Below are 17,389 nucleotides of genomic sequence, written 5' to 3'. Positions count from 1 at the left end.
CTCATACCAAGCAGAGAATTCACGTGGCTTTCTGATGCTAATAGCCACAAAACTTCATCTGAAACAGCTTATTCTGTATGTTCACCCCACACGTGGGACTCCCTGTTGATGTCTGTGTTTTATGTAAAGATCAAGGGGAAGTTTGAACCCATTTTCTTTAAAGTGGTTTCAAGATGTTACTGATATAAACCTTCAGGGACTGATAGATGGTAAGAGTGCGGAGGAGGACTGGAAAAAGAAGGAAAAAGGCATGTCAAGAGTAGCATACAATGTAAGTTAATAGCACTCTGCCATCCTTTTATTAGGTCATGACTGCCACCCATCAAGACTATTATTCAGGACAATGACCTTCCATGGATACCAGCTGGGGGAAGGTAATTTTCAGGAGCTGAGTGTTCCTGGCAGATGGGAAGATGATGAAGAGATCCCCACGTCTCAACCAGGAGATCACAAAGCTGTGCAAACCAGCTGGATGCATAAATAAGCACACAGGCAACAAGCTGCTCCGAGACGTGCACATTCCCTTCCCATCAGGTTCCGTGGGGAATTGCACATGTGCAGCCAAAGGCAGAAGTTAGATCAGGTCTGGAGACGTTTGTACCTGGTGTTACTGCTGCAAATCACCCAGCCAAGTACTTGGGCACGTGGTACCACCAGTGGCTTTGGAGATAGCACAGCTAGCACAGAAGCCCAAAACCACACTGGCAAAATGCTCTCACGTGCTGCAAGCAAAGTGAAACTTGTTGAAATGTTGGCCAAAATCAGGTCTGTGACCTGCTGATGCCATGCAGAGCTGAATTTCCCTCCACAGGAAGGGAATGTTGGATGCAGTGACACTGAGGGCTCAGCCTTGCACTGGATGGAGTTCTCCAGGTTGCACATGTGTAACTTCATGTATACAGGATAGTACCCTGGAAACCCAAACAAGAGGTGCTCATATCTAGTGCTGGGTTAAAAAGGAAAAGTCTTACTCTTAGAGGATCAAATCTTGACTGCTCAGGCTGTTTTCTAAGGATTAATAAGGATCTCTTTCTCCACCTTTGCTGTGCATTTTAGGTGCAGACACTTCTGTGCTTGCAGCTCTGTGTGTGCACAGGTCCCTTAGAGCTCCCAACACACCAGGCATTTTATGTACATTCAGGTTGAAATGAAAATGCTCAGTGCTCATTACATTTGGTTAATTAGGGATCCTGCACACACTGAATTCACAGAGGGAATGGAAACACAGAAATGCTACGTCGTGGAGCAGCTCCTGGAAGTCCTTTGCAAGCAACCAGGTCCTCAAGAAGCACAGACTAGTCTCATCTGTGCCAGGTGCAACCTCCTCTCCTGAGTGCTCAAGTGACAATGACAAAGTCATACATTTCAATTAGGCTCCTCTGACTTAATAAATACCCTGAACCTGAACAAGAAAGGACCAGCTGCCCTGGTGGCCTTGCTGGGTGAGCAGGGTGACAGTGCTCCTGTGCCAGGTGCGGTGCTGGGGTTCTGGGGATGACAGCTCCAGCCAAGCCCTGTGGGGATGCAGGATGAACTGCAAACCCCCTCAGCTTGGTCCCTGCTCAGGCAGCTGCTGGCAGCAGATTTTGTACCAGAAATGGCTTCCTCACAGATTCCAACTGGCTAAAACTACAGAGCCTTTAGCTGCTTCCCTCAGTAACCCCTCAATAATTAAATTAGAGCTGCTGGCCTGTCCTCTAATTTCTGGAGGTTCTTGACCAGAGCCAGGTTAGACTCCCTGGGGAAGCCAGGCCCAGGTATTGCCCATCCTGCCCCCAAGACCTGAGTCCATCCGTTTTCCCGGTCAGATATCCCTCTCCCAGACAGATCACAGAAGGAAAGCCACAGGCCTGGCTGCTCCTCCTGCCAAGCTCTGCTCCTCCCTGTGATGAGCCAACATGCTCCAGGTTAATTGTGGCAGTGTGTGTTTTGTTACCCTTTCAGCTCTTACTCTGGGATTAAATGGGAAGTGATCTGCAGGGGGATGTATTCCATTCCCCTAAATGCTAAAGTCAGTTAAAATCCTGTTTGTCTGAATTCCTTTAATCTGAAATACTGTCTTATCTGCATCTTGTTCTGCCTCTTTTTTGTGTGGTGCTCTGCTTTTGCAGGCTGCTGTGGTGATGGTATCTCGGTTCCCCACTGAGCTGGGGTACCCAGAGGCTTCTCTTGATATCCGAAGTTTATTCACTTTTTAACATCCCAAAGATATGTGGGGAAAATTAGACTGGTCCTGTAGATATGAGATGGAAAACATAAAAGTATGCATCCCACAGTTAATTATAAAAGAAGCCCATATAGATTTTCCTTAATTAATCAGGATGGCAAACACAGGTATGCAAATGATGCATGCTGCTGAGGAACAAACATCTTGTTATTACCTTGGTGCTTTACACCTTCAGGCTTCGTTCCTGTCTCATAAGAGCAGCCTCCCTCTCTGCTGGTACAAAGGAAATCAAAATACACATTTCACTGTCCTTTACAACCTCAGTAACTTTCACCCATCGCCAGAAACACAAACCCTGATTGTCTCTCATTGTGTCCAGAGCTCCAGCACAGTGGCTGTGGGAGTCTGAAGCTGTAGGATTTCCACGTGTGGGGTCTGAGGGACGGATGAGGTCAGGAGGTGTCGCTGGGCACAGACCAGGGGAGCTCCAAGGGATGAGGCTGCAGGGTCAGGAGCATTTGCAGACTGGCAGTGACATCTGCACTGTCACTCAAACACAGAAGCATGTTTCTTGCCTCCTGTGGACACATTAATTCAGGAAAACTGATAAGCCCATTACTCAAGGGAAGGACCTTTTGAATTTTAAAGGAACAGTGACCACTTTGACGGGGAGCTCTAAGGTATTTTTAACTTCTCTTTCTCTGAGTTCTTTGCAAGAAGGTGAAAAATCCTTGAAGTAAAAAACCCACCCTTTCCATAAAATGCATTTTCTTTTACTAGTATGACTTTTCTTCCATTGCAGCTGTATCCAATTTATAATCTTAGGGCCAGATCCTGTTCCCAGCTGTACTGGGTTGATGCCTAAATAATTCTCTTGTCATTAGTAGATCAACCCCACCTGTGTGATGATTAAATTGGGAGCTGGTTTTCCATGCCTGTTTAAAACCAGAAAAAAAAAATCTAGGACTTGTTTCATGCACCTGCAGCTTTTTAGCTAAAGATCCAGAGTGTTTTAGAATTCACAATGTTGTGGGTTGACTTTTTTTTTTCCATCAGGGTGTTTCATACCATTGGTTTGTAAGACAGAGCCTAAAATATCAGAATGGAGCAATAGTAAGTTCCTATTAAATATGCATTTTCTAGATGTCTAATCCCATTATCTACACCATATTTTGTATTTATCACTTCTGGCAGTCTTATCCCAGATTTTGAAATTAATAATTTATTTCTGTGATTATTCTGTATCCTTACATTAGCTTTAAACAGACAGGAAAACTATAAATTTCTAGAGTCAGTCTAAAATGGTGCATTTAGCCTCTCTCCTGGTCTCTGCCTTTCCAGTGTGAAAATCTTTTCCATATGAAAGGTGTGCTTATTCTCTGGAGTCGACAAGTGCCCTTTAGTCTATGAATGTAAGATAAGCTTATTAGAAATTAGCTTTAATTTTTCATTGACTTAATTTCAAGTGAGTTGATAAGATTTTAATGTCAGGCTGTGCTTAAAAATTCTCTCTTTGACAGAACCTTTAAGGATGGCTCCTGCTGATATAGGGCTAATTTTCAAAAATATGAATTATGAAGTTGTATCAAAGATTTCATTGATATCCTGACATTAATTATATCTGTATCTTCCTTGGCAGGTATGGGGGGGCTGCTGATTTTCATCTGAGTGTGGTGTAGTTGTGTTTGTCCTGTGCCAGATTTTGTATATATTTCACCTTTTGTGAAATCAGTTGGATTTTTGCTACTCCTTCAGTGGGAGTTGGATCAGACCCTCAGACTATAATTAGCAGCTGCAGTAAGGCTACTGCTAAACTTCAGCATGTATGCAAATCATTGCAGTAATAGACCTATAAACACAGAAGATACACAAGTTTGTTTATCTTTGTATTTGTTTGGGGGTTTAATTTTGCTTAATAAAGGACAGCTTTTAAATTTCTGAGAGAAGATGGAGCTTGGATGGCATCCTGGGTGATGCTAATTGAATGGGCTGTAAAAACATGAGACTTGACGCTAGAGGTACCCAACCCTTTTCCATTTTAATATGGAGATATTCTATATTTAAGCTTGACTGTGTGTACAATAGTCACCTATAAATAAATGTGGGCGAGAAGCGGAGAAAAATTATTTGTGCACATTTCAGCAGACTAAATCCTGGCTGCTGGCATATGCTGGGTGTGAAAGGAGGAGAGGGAAAGAGTGCTCAGCAAACAGCCTGCAAGCTAAAATGGGGGTGGGGGGCATGTATAAATATGTATTTATATAGTGGGGAGATACTATTTACAAGAGCCTATAGCGACAGGTCAAGGGGGAATGGCTTCCGCTGCCAGAAAGTAGGGTTAGATTGGATATTAGAAAAAATAGAAATATTCTTTATACTCCCTTCCCTGTGAGGGTGGTGAGGCCCTGGCACAGGTTGCCCAGAGAAGCTGTGGCTGCCCCATCCCTGGAAGTGTCCAAGGCCAGGTTGGATGGGGCTTGGAGCAACCTGGGATAGTGGAAGGTGTCCCTGCCCACGGCAGGGGTGGAATGGGATGGGATTTAAGGTCCCTTCCTACTCAAACCACTCCATGGTTCTAGGATTCCATGATATATGTGTTATTGGTGAAAGTGTCTGCAGTGAAAAATGTTGTAAGCATATTCCTTCGCCTTCCACACCAAGGAGAAAAGGTGGAATTTCAACATCATTGACCACAAAAGGCTTTGGTTGTGACCCAGCTCTTGTTCAGCTGTTCTTCACTCATGGTTTAGTTCAGGGGCTTGAACATTTCCACCAGGAAAACAATCCAGGTGTTACCAGTTCCTCCTGTTTGCCTGCTCATGGTCTGCTTGGATCTTTCCCAGGTTTCTCATCCCTCCTGGCCTGAAACTTCCCAGCATTTGAGAAATAGGAAAGCTCTGAAGATGAAGCAGGGCTGTGTAGGGCTTGACTCCTTTTAGCACCATTTTCTGCAAGTCTGCCCTGCCTGCTCAGGGCAACTCTTCCTCTGCAATAGTGCACTCTGGAGAATACCCTGGAGCAAAGGGAACCAGATCATCCTTAATTTTAGCAAACATTTTGACTTACTTCATTTCTTGTGAGGTAGGTCTCTTGCATCAAAAGCTTTTATTGCATAAATTCCCTGGGTTGGGTGATTCATACCTGGAGATTTCTCTAGATAATTAAAAATAGGGGTAGGATTAGAGCTCCGCAGAGGTGCATTAGGCTCTAAGTGCATTACTTGCAGAAAAACAGTTACATTAATGGGTGCATAAATCGCCCCTGCACAGATGAGAGAAGGGACAATTTAGAATTTTTCACTGGCTGCAGGGAAGGGCTTATTCTTCATTATTTAGGACCGGATCATGGAGCTTTCATTTAGACTGATGGGCTGTTACACTCAGGAGTTGCCCCTCCAAATCCACAGGTGAACGATGCTCAGCAAGAGAAGAAAGGGCTCCATGGCTCCAATTTGGAAAAAAAGAAATCAGTGAAAAAAAGTATTTGAGAACACTACAGAAGTTCATAGATAATGTGAGTGTGGCTGCTGTTCTCTCTGCTGAGTAGTTTCACTATATAAAAACAAAAATAGCTTATTTGCAGACTAGATGAGCAGCCATCAATTCTTAATGTTTCCATTTAATTTTATGAGAGATCCCTTTATGTTTTCTTCTATCTGCTGCCCTCCCCACACTGATTTTCTCATTCTTCAGCATTCTTCTTAAATGCTGAGCTATCAGGAATTGTGCTGTGGTGCTTCTGACTGGCTCTGAGTCAAATACTTCAGGGTTTGCCTCAGGTAGGAATAAATATAAAGATGCAAAAAGTGATAGAAAAGCATCAAGAATTCTTTGTGAACTCTTGTTCGTGCTCTGTGATAGCCCTTCTGAGCAGCTGATCCACAGCTTGAGCAGTTCTTTCTTCTGTTCTTAGTGAATTGTCTTTTACCTTTTAGAGACTGAAGCAGCGAAAGAGTCTCTGCTTAGGAAAACACATGGACCTAATCTCCAATACAATTGAAATAGAATTTATAGGGACAAGAGAAGTGTAACAGCAATAAGAGTAACAGGGAAAGAGAAGAGACTAGGGTTAAAGAAAACATGAATGTGTGATTATAGAAATCATTATCAGAAATAAATGTACAAATTAGGAGGTCAAGGCAGGATTCACGGTGACCTTGGTGACCTCTGGCTCTGCCCCTGGGACAGCCACCTGGGCTGGGTGGGAGTTGGGATGCTGCCAATGGGATCACTGCAGGTGGGACAGTCCTGTGGGACAGAGACCAGAGGGAGGGTGTCCATGAGGGAGCAGCCCATTCCAGCGATCACATCCAGTGAGACATTCCCAGACCTGTTTCCAGTACCTTCAACTGCCTGCTGGCCTTCCTCACACCCACCCACCCAAACCAGCCTTGCAGCATCACCTGGAGGGTATTTGCTCGGTTGTGGGGCACCCTGTCAGCAGATACAAACCACCACTAAGGATTTATCCTGCCAGAGACACAAGCCACCAGCATTCCACATCAAAGCCAAGCGTGACTCACCGAACCTCAGGCCTCCATGGCATTGCCTGCATAAATCCAGTGCCTGTTTTTGCATAAAAAGCAGTTCTTTCCAAAGCTATTCAAATGCCAGAAATAAGAGATTATTATGACTTCACGTCATGTTGAAAGACAGGTGGAGGAGAGCACAATGTTTGTGTTGGATTCAAATGTCTGCTGAAATCATTCCTGTCATTCCTAATTGATGTTGCATCTGTCTTTAGACTGGGACTATTGAGGGGGAAAAAAAAAGCTGAAGATCTTATTCAGAGAAATAATTACAGTTATACACTGGTAGATGTAAAATTAAAGTACATGGGGGGGAAGGGAACTACATCCTATAATTTATCAAATTCCTATGTCCCTGAAAAATAATTAGATGCTGGGCAGCATGCAGGCACTGCTGCAGAGGCTACTGTCAGGGGGATTGCAGTGGTCAAAACTAGGCCGCTGGTTCTCATTTATTCCATCCATTTTTGCACTTCTATTGTGTTTGGAGTATTAGTTTCCAACTATCCAGAGACACAGCAGAGAAACAATGGCAGCTTTATTAGGAGCCAGAGATGTAATCCCCAAGCATAAGTGCAATTGCAGAAGCTGGAGAGGGGAAAAAAGGGAATTCTGCTTCTGTCTGGCTTTTAGGAATTTCACCCTCCAAAGTCCTTCAGCGTGATGTAGTTACAGGCAGCACTAAATCTGCATTACTTTGACAAACTTTCTTGAAGCCAGTGAAGATTATTAATGGAAGCAGCCTGGGAAGGAGCTCTTCAATAGATGCCTCCCATCCCAGTTGTATGGCTTGGGGGGTTTTTTCCTCTACTTTTTCTTGCTCCTTTTCCTGATGCTTTTGTGGATGTTGGATTAATCCATCACAGTTTGATTTGTAAATTTGAATACAAAGAACTGACTTCATCTGGCAAAACTTGAAGCTGCTCCATGTAAGCCAGACACAGGTTTCTATCAACAGGTTCCCACTGACAGAGGGCAGGGTTAGATGGGATATTAGGAAGACATTTTTGGCTGTGAGGGTGGGGAGGCCCTGGCACAGGGTGCCCAGAGAAGCTGGGGCTGCCCTATCTGTGAAAGTGTCCAAGGCCAGGTTGGACAGGGCTTGGAGCAGCCTGGGATAGTGGAAGGTGTCCCTGCCCATGGCAGGGGGTGCAACAAGATGGGCTTTAAGGTCCCTTCCCATCCAAGCCATTCTGGGATTCTGTGATTCTCTTCCTCCTCTATCTCTCTCCCTGCTGCTTTCCTTTATCAAGATTATCTGCAGTTCCATGTTGGAAGATCCCTGCCCAACCCAATGGCTTCACCCTTGGGAAGTCTGGGCTGAGTTTCCCCAGATATTCCCCATGTCCCAGGCAGCAGCTGCTTAGCCACTTGGTCCTGGAGGGGCCCATGAGGAGCGTGAATTTTGAGTAGCTCTCCTGTGTGGTTGTCCCTTAGAACAGTGCAGTTGTGACTGCTCTGGTGGGCTGAGTTCAGCCCAGTTTGTGTTTTCCATAGCAATTCAGGCCCTTAGGGCTGGTTTTCCTCCCCAGTGTGTGTGCAAAGGAGGTTGGTGTGGGGAAAAGGGAGTGAAGCCGTTCCTGGGACTGTCAACTAAATGCCATGTACAGAGCAGTCCAAAGGGAATCCCACTGCAGAGCAGCCAGTGTTTGCAGAAATCCAATACCCCAAACCCGTGCTGCGCAATGGAGGTTTTGTGGCTGCTGTTTCACAGACTGAATTAAAGCCACAGTGGGCTCTGCATTTACCTGGGCTCTGCTTTACTGCAAGAGAGTGCAAATCTTTTGCCCACGTCCAGTAGATAACTACAATTTTATATAAGCTATGTGGATTTCGTTTACAATTCACCCCCAGAATATTGTTTAAAAAGGTCTTGGAAGTGTAATTTTATACCAGTGTCTGCAATTGTGAACCACAGCCTCGGGCTGGCAGATAATTCCCTGGTATCCGGGCAATAGAATTTATGTATAGAACTGCTTCCTGCAGCTTCAAGGACTTCTTCTGATAGTTGTCTTTCTAATTTCTACACCATGCATGGGAAACCAGGACTTTGTTCATAAATTAAGAATCTGTGGTTGTAACACAAGGTAATACAGGGGTGTGTCAACTTCAGCAATTTTTGTAGTTCTGGAAATTGAAAACTAATTGCTTATCAGAAAGGTTCATCAGCAAGTTCCTAAATAAATATTAAAGTTTTACATTACAGAATCTTGCTGCTTTACTGTCTCGGACTGAAAAGTAGCTGGGAGGGATGGACTCCCCCTTCACACACCGTCAAGTTAGGGAATTGTAAATTTAAGGTGCTTTTTCCAGCACAATTCCATAAGACTTGCATGTCCAGATGCAATTTTGACTTCTCATTTATATTTGAAATTCAATGTGTGTAGGAGCCTTCAAAAATGAAGTCTTCCATGAGAATTAACTTAGAGTAATAAGAAGTAGTAAAACCTGATTGCAGCACCATCTCGGTTGTCTTGTGGAAATGTATAAATAAATAAGGGCTGTAATGGGTGACAGTGGCTTCTGGAAAGTTTCCTTTTCTGCCTTTATGTTTTGCTACAACAATCAGCTCCACAATGACTCATTGCCTTCGTTAGGAGAGGGAAGACATCCCTCATTACTCATTACCAAAGGAAGGACTTCGCTGCTGCAAGGAACAGCCCTGGCATTCTAATTCAGATACCTTCTACCGGAAAGGAGTCAGTGTCATTCTTACCCAAACTTTGTCAAAAGAGACAAGAAACAATGCTGTTTAATTGTCCCCGTTTGTAAATAGCCCATCCACAATGACAGAATTGTGATTTGAATGCTGCAATCGGGAGGAAAAATGCATATTTTTCTGTATTTGTGTCTGAATTTCAGTTCAGGGAGCTCACACAGAGACTCAAAGCTATAAATGATCATATCTGTGTATTTATAAATACAAACCACATTTATTTACTTACAATTTATTGCCTGGCTTTTTAATTACAGAGCACTGCAGATATATTACATAAATGCACACACAAAGCACTTGTTGTTTAAGTAATCCAAGAATATATTTGATTTCAAAGGGAGTGGGGAAGACTGTTTAAAATAATTGTTTTTCTTGATTTTACTAATACAAATATTCCTTGTCTCTTTTCACAGTCCCTTTTTCCAGATTTATTTACTTGAATATGAAGGAATTGAGCTTGTATTAAGTTTTTACTGTATTTTAATGTGGTTTTTATTAAGCTGTACAGAATGGTCTGTGCCTCTTTATAAATAAAGCTAAGATCATGTATTACTAGAAATCACATTTCAAACTGTACTTTTGCCAGACTTGGTTAAGATTTTCTAGGAAGGGACATTATAATTGTGTGATTAATCTTCAGAAAAGGGAAATTTTGGCTCTGCAGTATTTCTTACAGTATTAACTTCAGAGATTTATAAAACCAACTTGAAACTGCACTGTAAGTGTGTTTATAATGACTTTTAGCTGATTTAATAATCCTCAAAGTTTGGTGACTGTACAGATCACAGTTCCCCAAATGCAGTGCATTACCTGCAGCATCCAGATGAAGTTATCAGAGTTGGAGGGAATTACTTGGGATTGTGTTTCTCCAGAGTGCTGCATTAATCCAACCCCTGGCTGCGGATGGGGCTCCTGGAGCCCTGGGCTGCTTTGATCCCACTGTGCAGCGGGACATGTGCATGGATGATAAAGAACATCTCAGGGTTGGAAGCCCAGCTGGGATGTGTGGGTATCCCCCAATCTCAGGGCGAGGCTCCCGCTGGGGTCACATTTTTAGGAAAATATCCAAACCAGTCTCTGATTCATTTTTCCTGTTGTTGTCAGTGCTCCTGCCAGTGCCACTCCCTGCAGCTGGCACTGCTTAATGCCCCTCTTAGTTCATGATTCTGCAAACCCATCCAAGAAGCCCTTGATCATGCAAATAGCCCTGCTAATTGCAGGTATTGGTACTGCCTTATCCCAGAGGAGTGAGAGCCTCTCGGACACGGACACGGTGTGCAGGATCAGCAACTTCAATCACATTTGTATGTGACAAGCCATGGCACAAGGTTGTTTTTAAAAGTCATCAGTTTAAACAAAACCAGTTGAAACCATGCCAGAAGCTCCATGTTAAGTTTCCTGGCTGAGTGCTTCTTTTGGTGTTTCCAAGCTTTGCTTTTCATAATAATAAATATCAAACAACCACCCTGGGAACCACTGGGAGCTGGATTGGCAGGTCTCAGTCTCCATTTAATATGCAAATTCTCAGCCTGGGCTCACATATGGCCACTTGCTGGATCAGAACTCCATTCATTCACACAGAGCTGGGGAGCTCTGGGTGGATGTGGGGTATGCGCACAAAACCCTAGAGCACGGTGCTTTAAGCCAGGAAGGGAACAGAACACAAAATAGAGCTGAATTTACTTGTGTTCAAGAATCCAAATACTGAACGTGTTTTTGCAAAATCCTGATTTTTCTTTTTATGGTCTTCCAATTCACAACAGGTAAGTAATCAGGCTTCAATCAACTGCCTATTTCCAGACCAGTTATTTGAGCTGTTTTGTGACTTTAAAGCAATTCCTGACCTTCATCTCTCAGATGACATGCAGAGTTTCTTTAGTGGTGCTGAGGACTGAACAGGCGCCCACTAACACCTACAGAATTCACCTCTCTGCCATTTTCTTAATTTTCACTTTATTAAGCAGATAAAAGAGGAGCTGTTTCCTTCCCAGACTCCCTCGCTGGCTCTGTGAGGCATCAGTCCAGCCAAGCATTTCTTTGATCAATGAGCAGAGTAAAAGTTGTGGGAAGCCTAACGTGTGGCTTTATGTCCTTAGGCATCCACTGTGACAACATCTGCACCCAGGGCCGCTGGGGACCCAACTGCTCCATCTCCTGCAGCTGTGAGAACGGGGGATCCTGCTCCCCAGAGGATGGGACCTGTGACTGTGCACCCGGATACAGAGGACCCCTGTGCCAGAGAAGTAAGATTTTCCATAGCTGGCAGAAGCAAGGCAGGTAGAAATGCTCCTTTATGACACCAGACAGACAAACCAACAATTTCTGAGCTGCTTTAGCTCATGACTTCCTAAGAGCAAAAGAGCCTAAAAAATGTTCCTTCATCAAGGAGTCAAGGCTCTCCTGCACTGAGTTGTGCCTTGTGTTTCTTCTCCTGATCTTTCACTGCACCTGGAGGTCACAGGTGACCTGAAAGGAGGAGCAACACCTTTACAAACCAAAGCTGGCAGGACAGAGGTTTTCAGTGAAGTCAGACCTATTAAACAGAGTCAGCCACCACTCATCACATAATGACAAGTGGATGAGCTTTGGCATCAAAATAACAAGGCAATGTTTTCTTACATGCCAGAAAAAGAAACATAGCAGCCCAAAATAGCTCCTATTTGATGCTCTGCTGCTACATAATAAAATGTACCAAGCAGATAAAAATCCTCTCATTTACTTTATCTGGAAAGCTGCATTTTCCCCATAGGGACCCTAATTCTCTGATCCAAACTACACCAGCCATCTTCCCATGTAAACAAGAAGTGGATTTGTCTTTCTTTTCTTCCCAGCATTTCTTCTTCCTGTAAGACATTCTGCATGCCCAGTTCATATATCCCCTTTGATTTCATTGGTTACACTTGACACCAGAACACACTCATCTCTAAAAATAATTTGTAGCTGACAGCTTTTATTTAAAGCCATTATAACGATGACCTCCAGCACTGTTGTAGTTAATGGCCTATAAGTATTTCCATTATAAACCCCAATTTCCAGGTGCTTCAGCATATCTGTGTAGCTGTAAAACCTCTCTCCAAGGCTAAAATGTGGTGCTCAGAGCTTCAGGGAGTTGGGGAAGAAAATGTTTTACAAATCTGAAACCTTAAGAATGCAAAACTTCCAGAAGTTAATAGTTTCTGACCTTTCTGAGATGAAAAAAACCCAGCTTAGTTCTATCAGCTGTTGGCACAGAGGCTACAAGAGCAAACCTTGTCCCCCAAGCCCAGGAATCAGGCTGCTCCCTGAGGGTGTTTGCTAAGGATCTCTCCCCATTGGGAGAAATTTTCCTCCCCACTGGGGTGACAGCAGAGGGGTCCTGTGGATGCTTCTGGCATTGCCTCTGTGAGCATATGGCCTGGGAATCCAGCTTGCTTCTACCTCTTCTGTGGGATTCAGGCTCAAGAATACCTGGTGAACAGGAGACCTTGCTAAGCTTGTTCTCAAAATCATCCGTATTTTTCTCTTGGAAATTCATTTAGAAACAGAATTTAGCTGTACAAGGCAGAGCTGAGGATGATACTGAGGATGATACTCAGCCAACTTGTTCTGTCCATGTAATCAGGATTACATGAGACACTGGGATGGTTTAGTGCTTTTAAGTCTGCAGAAATGTCCCCAGGAATGATCCAGGTTGTTTTATAGCTACTGCATCATCAACCAACCTGTCAGCTAAGCTCCAGCTGGAAATGTGCAGTCGGGTAAGAGCCTGACACCCTCAGAGAACACACAATCCAAGAAAAAATTCTCATTTGCTGGAAAAACAGAACAGACATGATTTAGTAACCATTGAGCCAGAACTATAGAACAGAGAATCACAGGAGTAAAAATAAAAACACATAAAGTTAATTTTACTGCCACTTACTGCAATTTAACATTTCTTTGTGTTATCTATTGCAATGCATGTTTGGACAGTGGATGCTTTTTCACTCTACATGCTCTTAGAAGCAAAAATGTGCTTTTAGAAGAGATACTAAGCTGTAATCCTGACTCCATACCTGATGTACAAATTTTGTAATAATTTCAATCCAGATTTTAGGCAAAATAAGCACACAGCTCATGACAAGTTTACTCAGCTATCTGGGTTGATTACTGATGCAAATCAGATGATTTTGTGTGGTTTTACATAATTACAATTATTAGATTCTGTTCATCACTTGATGATTGTTGCTCCTGCCATGAAATGGATAAAATGACTGCCCTGGCTGAGCACAAGCATTGCACTAGATAGATTTGAAAATCAGCTTTTTTTTGTTTTGACATAAAATCTTGTTTCCTAATACACCTTCTCTGATTTCTTGGCTCAGTTTCACAATAGAATGGTGTTCTGAGTTTCTTGTTGTACGTGTGTGTGAGTGTTCCTTTTCCTTCCTATCCTAAAAGCTTTGGAATGTGTGTTATTAACCATATCTGCTGTGAGGTCTCAAACATCTTAAACTCCTGTTTTGTCAAAGAGTTCAGGTTAGAGAGACTCAAATGAGTGTCCTGAAAGAGAGAAGCTGCTGAGAACTCCGCTGTGGTATTAAACAGTCAAGGACTTCCATGAGGAAGGAAGGTGGGAATGTTTGAACACAGGAGCAGTTTTACCCAGAGCCTGCACTTTATTAGACATGGAACAACCCAACAGGCTTCTTCATTTCAGCTGTCCACAAAACTGTGGTTGATAAATTAAGTAATACTGGTTTGGGATTAAGACAGAGAATTCTCAAGCTCTCAATGATGAGAAAACGTTGGAAAACCCATGACAGTTTGGTTTGTTCTGTTTTCAGTTTGCCCCCCTGGGTTTTATGGACACCACTGCAGCCAGCCCTGTCCCCAGTGCGTGCACAGCAATGGCCCCTGTCACCACGTGTCTGGACACTGCGACTGCTTGCCAGGATTCTCCGGCCCTCTCTGCAACCAAGGTACCACCCCCAGTGCCACTTCCCTTCCTGAGTGTCTGTAACTCTGCAGTGAGTCCCATCCCAAGATTCCTGCCTTTTTCCCTTGTTTCAGCAGTTTAGATCCCAAGAAAATCTTTACTCCAGAGGGAAAATGCAAACAGGTACTCAGTCACCCTCTTGTAAATACGATGTGCTCCTGGTTTCATAAATAAACCAGGTCTGCCACACTGGATTGAAATGACTGTGGAATGAGACACTTGCTGTAAATACATCAGCATCCAATGGGTATCCAATCATTTTTCTTGCTGCTCAGCCTGTCCTCACCTGAATGTTGATGGCACCTTCATGTGATCTTTGCAGCAGGATGTGGAGGTACCGGTTATGGTAAAGGCCAGCTCAGGTGCACAATCCCAAACACCCAGTTGTGCCAGAACCTCATTTACACTGTTCAGGACCTGGCTGGGAATAGCTAAAGCCATGGACACAAGTGCAGGAGACAGGAAAGTTTGCAGTGAGGCAGAGAAGTGAGTTCATTTTCACAGGTGAGGAGGAAATTCAGCTCCCCCAAACGCCCATCACCTTTCTGTACCTTTGAAAGTTAGTCCACATTTAACTACAGATTTCATTTTCATCCTAAAAATACACACAAAATCATTCAGCCTTCTTCACTCTCAGTTGCTGCATACTGCAGTGGGTATTTTCTACACTTATTTAAAAGAGATGATTCGTAGTGGCCACTGCCCCTGTGAAGTCACCATCCCTGCCAGAATTGAATGACACTTTCAATGACCTGCTTTTCAGTACATTGGGATTGCAGGCAGCACTTACCCAAAATCACTAAGCAGAGATTAAGTGTAACCATGTTTTCTTTTTCCTGTGCTGTACAGTCAACTAAACATTACACCAATTAATTTATCAAAATGAACATTTTTCAGTGAATTTGTCCATTTTATGTGAAACGTTAGCCAGATTTCAAAGCGTAAGCAAGTCTAATTATCCTCTTAAGAAAACTATTTTATTTTTGCTCAGATGTTCAGCACTTCTGGTTTTACTTTGAAATGTTGATCTATCCAGAAAATTAATTTTAAAATATTCATGTCCTAATTAAAATCAATTTGTGTTGCAGTTTGTCATAATGAGTTAGCACGTAACTTTATTTTGTAGAAAGAAAAATGCTAATTAATGTTTTCCATTAGAAAAACGTGAAATGAAGATTTCACTTTGGAATTTTCATCTCCTTGTGCCATTGGCAGCAGGAACATTCTTCCACGAGCAATATGTGCATGTGAGGAGCTGTGTAACCCCCAAAACTGCACAGGTTGACATGGTTGTGCCAAGGATTCCAAGCTGCAAACAACTAAACAGCTGTTTCATGAATATCTTTCACAATCACAGAGCAAGATGGGTTGATAATAACTTGTTATCGCTGCTAGAACACACCTGACATCCCACAGGGACTTTGGGAGTCCCACTTCAGAGCTTTTCAAGCTAATTAACATCACAATCTGTGTTGTACAGTCAGGTTGCTCCTGAAGAAAGCAGCATTAAACCTTGTTTTACAGCTCTCTAAAAATGATTGAGACATTTAAAAAGTGCTTGGATTTGGATCTCACATCTTCACAAGAGTCACTCTGTCAGTCCACAACCAGGTTGTTTAAATTAGGGAGAACAACCATTTTGTCATCCCTCTGTGCTGACATTCCAGAGGGCATCATCCTATTTCCCAGAGACAAGAGGAGCTCCCAGGGGGGATCCCCTCTGCCTGCTCTGCTTGTGTGCAACAAAGCACCAAAGTGTGACCTGGTTCCTTTGCCAGCAGATCTGCTTGGATCACAAATCTCGCACTGATCCATCAGTATTCCATATTGCAGTCCAAATCAGCTCCTCTTCTAAGGCCACCCTTCGAGAACCACATTTTTTGTACATATGAAACCCAGCCTTCGTCAAGGTGATGTTGCCTATCTCCATCTCAAAGATGCCATAAAACAGTGCCTGGAGCTGCTTTACACAGAGCGTTGGAAGGGAATACTGGTGTGGCCTGTCCGAGAGCTGGGCTGACAGATCAGTTTTTGCTCTGGCTGTGATAGGAGGGCTCTGCTTTCCTTCTCTCTTTTGTGTATTTCTTCCATCATGACTGTGTATTGTGTTTAGTTTTATCTCTTTTCACGTAGGAACTGTTCTGTTTAGCACACAGTGTGAAAGCCAAACCCAACTCTATCCACTCCTACAGATAAGTCCACAGTCTACAGAAAGGCAAGCAGAAAACAATGCTCTGCTGTAGTAAGAGCAGAGTATGGCATATTATATAAAAGCTAATGAATCACAGCTCGGTATTTCAATCTGTGGCTGAGTCACAGTCTGGATAGATTGAGGTCACCTGCAGAGAATACTTTTGAGAAAGTGAGAGAGGCTGAAGTGGTAAAAGAGCTGCATAGTTCAGGGAAGTGCGTTAATCACTTTTTTGACATTGCTATTATTTACCAGGATACAAGTCCAGTTCCATTTGTTACACTCTTTGCAAAGATGGACTGTATGTTTTATCTTGTTTTGAAAATACATCTGTTTTTGTCAGGGAACACAGCCAATAAGAGCCCAGAAACGAAACATTTCATTCGTTACTGAGCAGAGCTTTCCATCAACTTTAACGTTAAAGATTTCCAATAATTTGGTGGGAGGTTGAAGATCTACATGTCTATTAGTTTTCTGTCACTGTGCTTAGAATGTTAGAAGATGACTCTGGAAAAAAATTTAAGAGTTTCTTTTCTTCCAGCTTCAGTTAGGGATAGGTGTTGATTTTGTTAGGGCGCAGCACACCTGTTTAATAGCTCTCAGTCAAACATGTATGTAACATATATATATATGTATATAAAAATCCTCAGGAACCAGATCAATTTCTTCCAGCCACGCATTTGTGGGTGCTACTCCTTGAATTCTCCTCAGCTTTCCTGTTCTCTTCCTCTCCCAGTGATCCCTTTTCTCTGTTTTGTCTCTCCTCTTTTTATCCTTCCATACTGCCCTTCAATTTTTGCAATCTTATTACTATATTAACTCCATTTTCC

The 17,389-nt window shown here is 43.0% G+C and overlaps 1 protein-coding gene across 14 annotated transcripts in view; it reads left to right on the top strand.

The window, feature by feature from the left end:
• Window positions 1-17,389, top strand: part of MEGF11 (multiple EGF like domains 11) — a 255,625-nt gene that overhangs the window by 205,933 nt on the left and 32,303 nt on the right. For all 14 annotated transcript variants that reach the window (XR_004242750.1, XR_004242751.1, XR_004242752.1 and 11 more), the window contains 2 exons: window positions 11,508-11,654; window positions 14,217-14,351. Coding sequence is in view for 11 of the 14 variants with exons in the window: in XM_032122617.1 (XP_031978508.1) it covers window positions 11,508-11,654; window positions 14,217-14,351 (282 nt within the window). In the remaining 3 variants the exon portion in view is untranslated. The remainder of the gene's footprint in view (window positions 1-11,507; window positions 11,655-14,216; window positions 14,352-17,389) is intronic.

This window comes from Corvus moneduloides, chromosome 13 (genome assembly GCF_009650955.1).
Source record: "Corvus moneduloides isolate bCorMon1 chromosome 13, bCorMon1.pri, whole genome shotgun sequence".
Lineage (NCBI taxonomy): Eukaryota > Metazoa > Chordata > Aves > Passeriformes > Corvidae > Corvus > Corvus moneduloides.
The sequence above is the reverse complement of the archived record's forward strand: the minus strand, read 5'-3'. Positions and strand labels throughout refer to the sequence as shown.